Source organism: Galeopterus variegatus, unplaced genomic scaffold, assembly GCF_000696425.1.
Source record: "Galeopterus variegatus unplaced genomic scaffold, G_variegatus-3.0.2 Scaffold8757, whole genome shotgun sequence".
In the NCBI taxonomy this organism is placed as follows: domain Eukaryota; kingdom Metazoa; phylum Chordata; class Mammalia; order Dermoptera; family Cynocephalidae; genus Galeopterus; species Galeopterus variegatus.
Genome location: NW_007734868.1, coordinates 79,224 through 86,213, shown reverse-complemented (window position 1 = coordinate 86,213; position 6,990 = coordinate 79,224). Strand labels below are relative to the sequence as shown.

At 55.9% G+C, this 6,990-nt stretch overlaps 1 protein-coding gene across 1 annotated transcript; it reads left to right on the top strand.

The window, feature by feature from the left end:
- Positions 1-586: 586 nt before the first annotated feature.
- On the top strand, positions 587-3,468 carry KCNK16 (potassium channel, subfamily K, member 16; the record flags this gene model as incomplete). Its single annotated transcript, XM_008593137.1, is given in 8 exon segments — positions 587-632; positions 635-700; positions 1,773-1,853; positions 1,856-1,935; positions 2,778-2,908; positions 2,910-2,933; positions 3,238-3,398; positions 3,401-3,468. Coding segments are annotated over 8 exon segments (657 nt in total), but the record flags the coding sequence as incomplete, so codon positions are not given.
- Between the last annotated feature and the right edge of the window lie 3,522 nt (positions 3,469-6,990).

Genomic DNA, 6,990 nt, shown 5'->3' with positions numbered 1-6,990 from the left:
ACTGGCTTGGGAGCCTGGGCTCACCCCCACTTGGGGCCATCTGAGAGGCTAGGTAGAGCCCATCCTCACAATGGTCCCAGACAGGGGCAAAAATGAGGGGCTGTTCATCTACCAGCTCCTGTCCTCCGTGGTTGAAAGCTGATCCTGGGTGTGCTAACTGGCCACCATTTTGGACCTGCCCATAGACCAAGCACACTCTTGCAGCCAAAAACAAATCTCTCAGGTAGAGGGAGATTCAGGGACTTGGGGTGAGAGGTAATTTGTGTACAGGACTGCCCACCGAAGCTGCAGGTGATATCCTAGGTGACCAAGGGGACACGGCACTGACAGCCACTCTTCCTCAGCCAGAAAACCCACTCCCCCAAGGAAACCCCCGCTAACCCAGATATCCCCTATCCACTCAATTAAAAGTCACTTAGCCACTCTGAGCCTTTGTTTCCTTTTCCATGAAATAGGAATGATACTATCTAAGAACATCATTAAATGCGGTAAGCATCCTACCAAGAGCTTGGTGACAGCTGGTGCTCAGTAGGGCAGCTCCTTCTTCCCCGTCACCCAGGCCACCCCCCCAAGCCCACCCCCACAGGTCATCATGGAAGCCTGGGTGAAAGGTGTGAATCCCTAAGACAACTCTCCAGCCCCAGCAACTGGGACTTCGGCAGCAGCTGCTGCTTTGCAGGCATGGTTGTCACCACCATAGGTAAAGGGCTGGGGTAGGGAAGGGCTTCCCCAAGTCCCCTGTCTTAGCTTGGGATCCCCCAAAGCAGATGCTGAGACAAGGATGTGGTTTATCTAGAAGATAATTCTGGAAGCATAGGCAGATAAGTGGGCAAGTGAAATGGGAGGAAGAGGAAGGCAATGAAGTTTGCACTAATGAGCAGGGCACTGGCTTGGGAGCCTGGGCTCACCCCCACTTGGGGCCATCTGAGAGGCTAGGTAGAGCCCATCCTCACAATGGTCCCAGACAGGGGCAAAAATGAGGGGCTGTTCATCTACCAGCTCCTGTCCTCCGTGGTTGAAAGCTGATCCTGGGTGTGCTAACTGGCCACCATTTTGGACCTGCCCATAGACCAAGCACACTCTTGCAGCCAAAAACAAATCTCTCAGGTAGAGGGAGATTCAGGGACTTGGGGTGAGAGGTAATTTGTGTACAGGACTGCCCACCGAAGCTGCAGGTGATATCCTAGGTGACCAAGGGGACACGGCACTGACAGCCACTCTTCCTCAGCCAGAAAACCCACTCCCCCAAGGAAACCCCCGCTAACCCAGATATCCCCTATCCACTCAATTAAATCCAATTCCACACACCTTTCCTTGAGCTCAGACGACATTCCAGGCAGAGTGATGGACTGGGGGTGGGGGATATAAACTTGGATTAGACCCAGTTTGATCCAATCCAGTAAAGGAGCCCACAAGAAGCTTCCAATCCAATAAAGAGGGATAAGAAAAGCTCACCAAAGACAATAACGTAAGGCAAAGTAGATAATTAGATAGGAATGACACAAAGCACTATGGGAGCCACACTCAGTAGGGAGGAGCAGGGTGGCAGTCAGGAGGGCTTCATGGAGGCAGTGTCATTTGAGGTGGGCCTTCAAAGTTGAGCAGTGTTTCTATAAATAGAAATTATTTAGCAGAGTTCATGGGAACAGAGGAGCTTCCTCCACCCCCAGAGGTGGTGGAAGACAAACCTCTGCTGGAGCCTAGAGAGGAGGAGCGGACGCAATTCCGAACTTTCTCTTCCCCATATTTGCACTCTTCCCCTACCTCTGCAGGATATGCAAACCTGGTGTCCAGCTCGGAGGCAGGTCGAGTCTTCTGTGTCTTCTATGCCCTGGTGGTCATCCCGCTCAGCGAGGCCTTTCTCACCTAGGCACAGAGCTGCATACCCACCTCGCCACCCTCAAGAGGTGAGAGGACCTGTCCAGGTGCTCCCAGGTAGGGGCTCTCTGTCCTTTACAGCCCTGCTGTGACAAATCAGTTGCAGATGCTGAGACAGAGTTTGGCATGCAGGGCATTGGCGTAGACACCTGTGGAAGAGAAGGGGCAGATGCAAGGTTGGGCAGAGGGAGAAGCTGAACTTTGATGCAGACTGGACGAGGCCTGGCTTCTTGGAGCTCTGCAGCATGTATGGGCCACTGGAGTTGTCCTGTGGTGGGCTGAATGGGCAGAATGCAATATCCCTGCCTCAGTCAGGCACGGGATAGCACCTTCCCAGGAAGGGTGTGCCCTAGGGACAGGTGGTTCTCTGAAGGTGAAGTATGTCCTGAAGGAGCTGGAGCTGGTCAACAGTCTTTCTTTGAAGGGGATCTGGGCAGCACATCTCTGTGGTCATCACAGAGCTCCAATTTCCTTTCCTGTCATCGAAAATAAGCTCCAAGCCACCCAGCATGTCCCCAGCGCCCACCCTCTTGGCCAGCCCCTTTCAAGACCAGAGGCATGCTAGGAGTGTAGGGGTGCACAGCAATCTGGGACACTTCAATGACAGTCCTTTGTCCTAGATTTGAGTCCCTGGGGGACTGCTCAAGTGACATCCCCAAGCCCGTAAGGTCTCCAAATTCTTCCATGATCCACTAACGCAATCTTTCTGCCCAAATCTTTCTTCTCTCTGGGCAAAATCACACACACATAGATACAACCCCCACCCCAAAGTCTGCAGGGCAGGGAAGGGACCTGGCTATGGCCCAGCCCCACTCCCCAGTTTGCCTCTGACCTTTCCCACCCCCATACAATCCTGGAGCCTTCCAAGTGGACCCTGGTTGCAGGTCCCTCCCTCCCAGCTACTGCAGGTCCTGGGTCTGGCTCTGCTCCTGACCCTGGGATCGCTGGCCATTCTCATCTTCCCGCCTATGATCTTTGGCCATGTGGAGGGCTGGAGCTTCTGCGAGGGCTTGTGCTTTGCTTTTATCACTCAGCACCGTTGGCTTCGGATAGTAACATATCTGAGGGTGGGGGCCCACTAGGACTCAGGGGATGGAGAGATGTCAGCAGAGGATAACTACTGAGGGTCAGATAACCCCTGGTTATTCAGGGGAGCCAAATGATGTCTGAGGCTACTGTGGATTCTCAACATCATCCTGAGAAGTCTCTGGTCCAGGACCCCTCACCACTTCCCCAGTGACCTCCCTTGCCAATCCTTGTCATAAGGAAGAGGAAGAGCGCATCCTGGCTGGTGGGAGTCCCTAAGAAACCTGGAGGTGGCTGCGCCCTCAGCCCCCTGGCATTGGTGCTGCCCCCTTGCCTGGCAGGCACAGGTCCCAGCAAGCGTTACATCTCTGTGTACCGGAGCCTGGCGGCCATCTGGATCCTCCTGGGCCTGGCGTGGCTGGCACTGATCCTCCTGCTGTGTCCCCAGCTTCTGCATAGGTGCTCCCACCTCTGGCTGCTCAGCAGGTGCCTCAGCCTCAAGATGGGAAAGCCCCTGTCCATGATGGGCTCCGCAGACCTCAGAAGATCCCCATCTCTGCATGAGATCCCCAATGGCCCCGGCAGCCCTTACCAGCCTCCCCAACCCACCCTGGATTTCTGCCCTGCCCCCTTCTCTCCCGACCCACTCACTTCCCACCCAGGGCTAGTCTCAGGAGCTCTCCAGAGAGAGGAAGGGGACAGGTGTGTCCAAGAAAGTAACAGAGGGGAGATGTACACACAGGATCAAAGACATGTGTATGGGTCAAGACATGCACCCTCGTCCCAGAGTCCCTGCCTCTTCCCCCTCAAAGGTGACCTAGAAAAGTTGAACCCAACATGGGTCATTGTGGCCAGATCTCTTTGCCCTCTGCACACCCCTGGGAGACCTTATACAGACAGCAAGCAAAAGGTGACTTTAGCTTTGACTTATTTGATATGTGCACAATGTGCATTTGCCAAGCTTCCACTATGTGCCAGGCACTGTGCCAGCCTCCAGGGATACAGTGGTGACAGTTCCTGCTCTCGATGTGCTTTTAGTCTAGCAAAAGGACTGGACAAGTAGAGAGGCAACCCCAACACAGTGTCCAAAATATTAGGATGGGAGCAGACCCAGGGGAGGATGAGACCCCTGGGAGTGGCTGGCAGGGAGGGTCATGGAGAGGGGAGGGCTGGACAGAGACTTTGGAGCAATCTTGGTGCAAACAGGATATCTGCCTCCAGGAAGTGCTCAGCTGCATCTCAAAGCCTGCCAGCTCTCCTTGCCTAGAGGTCTAGAGCTGTCCATGAACAAGCCTTAGGACCTCCTGGGTGTCCCACTCACTTTCCTGGACATGGCCTCCCCTGACCCCCCGAAGACACCCCCTAGTTGTCATCACTCCCTCTGGACTCCTGCCTTCTAAGNCCACTCCCAAGTTTGCCTCTGACCTTTCCCACCCCCATACAATCCTGGAGCCTTCCAAGTGCACTCAGGCAGGTCCCTCCCTCCCAGCTACTGCAGGTCCTGGGTCTGGCTCTGCTCCTGACCCTGGGGTCGCTGGCCATTCTCATCTTCCCGCCTATGATCTTTGGCCATGTGGAGGGCTGGAGCTTCTGCGAGGGCTTCTGCTTTGCTTTTATCACTCAGCACCGTCGGCTTCAGATAGTTACATATCTGAGGGTGGGGGCCCACTGGGACTCAGGGGATGGAGAGATGTCAGCAGAGGATAACTACTGAGGGTCAGATAACCCCTGGTTATTCAGGGGAGCCAAATGATGTCTGAGGCTACTGTGGATTCTCAACATCATCCTGAGAAGTCTCTGGTCCAGGACCCCTCACCACTTCCCCAGTGACCTCCCTTGCCGATCTTTGTCATAAGGAAGAGGGAGAGCACATCCTGGCTGGTGGGAGTCCCTAAGAAACCTGGAGGTGGCTACGCCCTCAGCCCCCTGGCATTGGTGCTGCCCCTTGCCTGGCAGGCACAGGTCCCAGCAAGCATTACAACTCTGTGTACCGGAGTCTGGTGGCCATCTGGATCCTCCTGGGCCTGGCGTGGCTGGCACTGATCCTCCTGCTGTGTCCCCAGCTTCTGCACAGGTGCTCCCACCTCTGGCTGCTCAGCAGGTGCCTCAGCCTCAAGATGGGAAAGCCCCTGTCCATGATGGGCTCCCCAGACCTCAGAAGATCCCCATCTCTGCATGAGATCCCCAATGGCCCCGGCAGCCCTTACCAGCCTCCCCAACCCACCCTGGATTTCTGCCCTGCCCCCTTCTCTCCTGACCCACTCACTTCCCACCCAGGGCTAGTCTCAAGAGCTCTCCAGAGAGAGGAAGGGGACAGGTGTGTCCAAGAAAGTAACAGAGGGGAGATGTACACACAGGATCAAAGACATGTGTATGGGTCAAGACATGCACCCTCATCCCAGAGTCCCTGCCCCCGCCCCCTCAAAGGTGACCTAGAAAAGTTGAACCCAACATGGGTCATTGTGGCCAGATCTCTTTGCCCTCTGCACACCCCTGGGAGACCTTATACAGACAGCAAGCAAAAGGTGACTTTAGCTTTGCCTTATTTGATACGTGCACAATGGGCATTTGCCAAGCCTCCACTATGTGCCAGGCACTGTGCCAGCCTCCAGGGATACAGTGGTGACAGTTCCTGCTCTCGATGTGCTTTTAGTCTAGCAGAAGGACTGGACAAGTAGAGAGGCAACCCCAACACAGTGTCCAAAATATTAGGATGGGAGCAGACCCAGGGGAGGATGAGAGCCCTGGGAGTGGCTGGCAGGGAGGGTCATGGAGAGGGGAGGGCTGGGCAGAGACTTTGGAACAATCATGGTGCAAACAGGATATCTGCCTCCAGGAAGTGCTCAGCTGCATCTCCAAGCCTGCCAGCTCTCCTTGCCTAGAGGTCTAGAGCTGTCCATGAACAAGCCTTAGGACCTCCTGGGTGTCCCACTCACTTTCCTGGACATGACCTCACCTGACCCCCCGAAGACACCCCCTAGTTGTCATCACTCCCTCTGGACTCCTGCCTTCTAAGAGCCTTTCCAACTCCCCGCTGGGAAGCCAGAGAACAGCAGATCCCAGGAGCCTTTCAGGAAATGAGCTCCATGGAGGCCTGGCCTCCCTTGGGAATGTGTTCTCCAGGCCTGGCCTTTCTCTTTCCAGATTGCAACATCTCTGGCCAAAAGGAAAGGAGAGACTTAGACCAATCCATCCCAAGGCCCAGTGTCATCAAGGACTGGAAAGCTTGGCCCCTACCTCTCCTCCCACCCCAACAGCCAGCAAGCCCCTAAATGGCTGGGTCCTCTGGACAGGACTGAGGCAAGGCTGTGGAGCAGAAGAGGCTTCAGGCGGGAGCCCCAGGAAAGGATCTACAGCAGCAAGAGGGAACCAGGTTACACCCCAGGACTTCCTGACATCCAACAGAGGACTGGGAAACTGAGGCCCCCCATGGACTCTTTATACACCCTGGGCCCTTCCTTCTGGGTGGAGGAGGGACTTAGGGGGCCTCCTCAGACACCGGGATGGACAAGCCCCCTGGTCAAGGCTCCTCTTGACTCCCAAGCTCGTGGACAAGTGGCAATCAGCTGGAGTCCCTCTGCTTTGGGTACACAAAAGAAAGGACAGTGCTGTGGGAGTTCTAGGGAGGCAAGTGTCCTTGGAGATAGCCCCAGGGCCCAAGGACTTAGGCAGGGGCCCTAAGACAATAAACTTGGCTTCTACTTTCTCTTCCCCTGAGTGCGGTTTCCAGGAGTCCCTCCCACTGTTTGCTGCAGGAAACGCTGGGGGGCTCTGGGTCCCTTCCCTTGCGGTGCCTGCGGTCACTCAGCAGCCTTCTCCTTCTCCCTGTTATAGGCCTGGGGGGTGGGCACTGCGTACACATTTGAGGCGGGGCCGAGCGCCCACAGCGCAGAGCGTCGCTTTGTCCCGGGATTGGATCGGGGCGGGTGGCGCAGGGCTGTCCCGTTCCCCAGCCCTCCTCCTCTCCGGAGAGAACCGGGCACAGGCAGGCGTTTGCTAGAGAGGGGACCCGGCCCTTCCTTTCTGCCTCGTCCCCGTCCAAGGCTCCCGGCTCCCGCTCGGGCTCCCGCCTCTCCCGCTATGAAG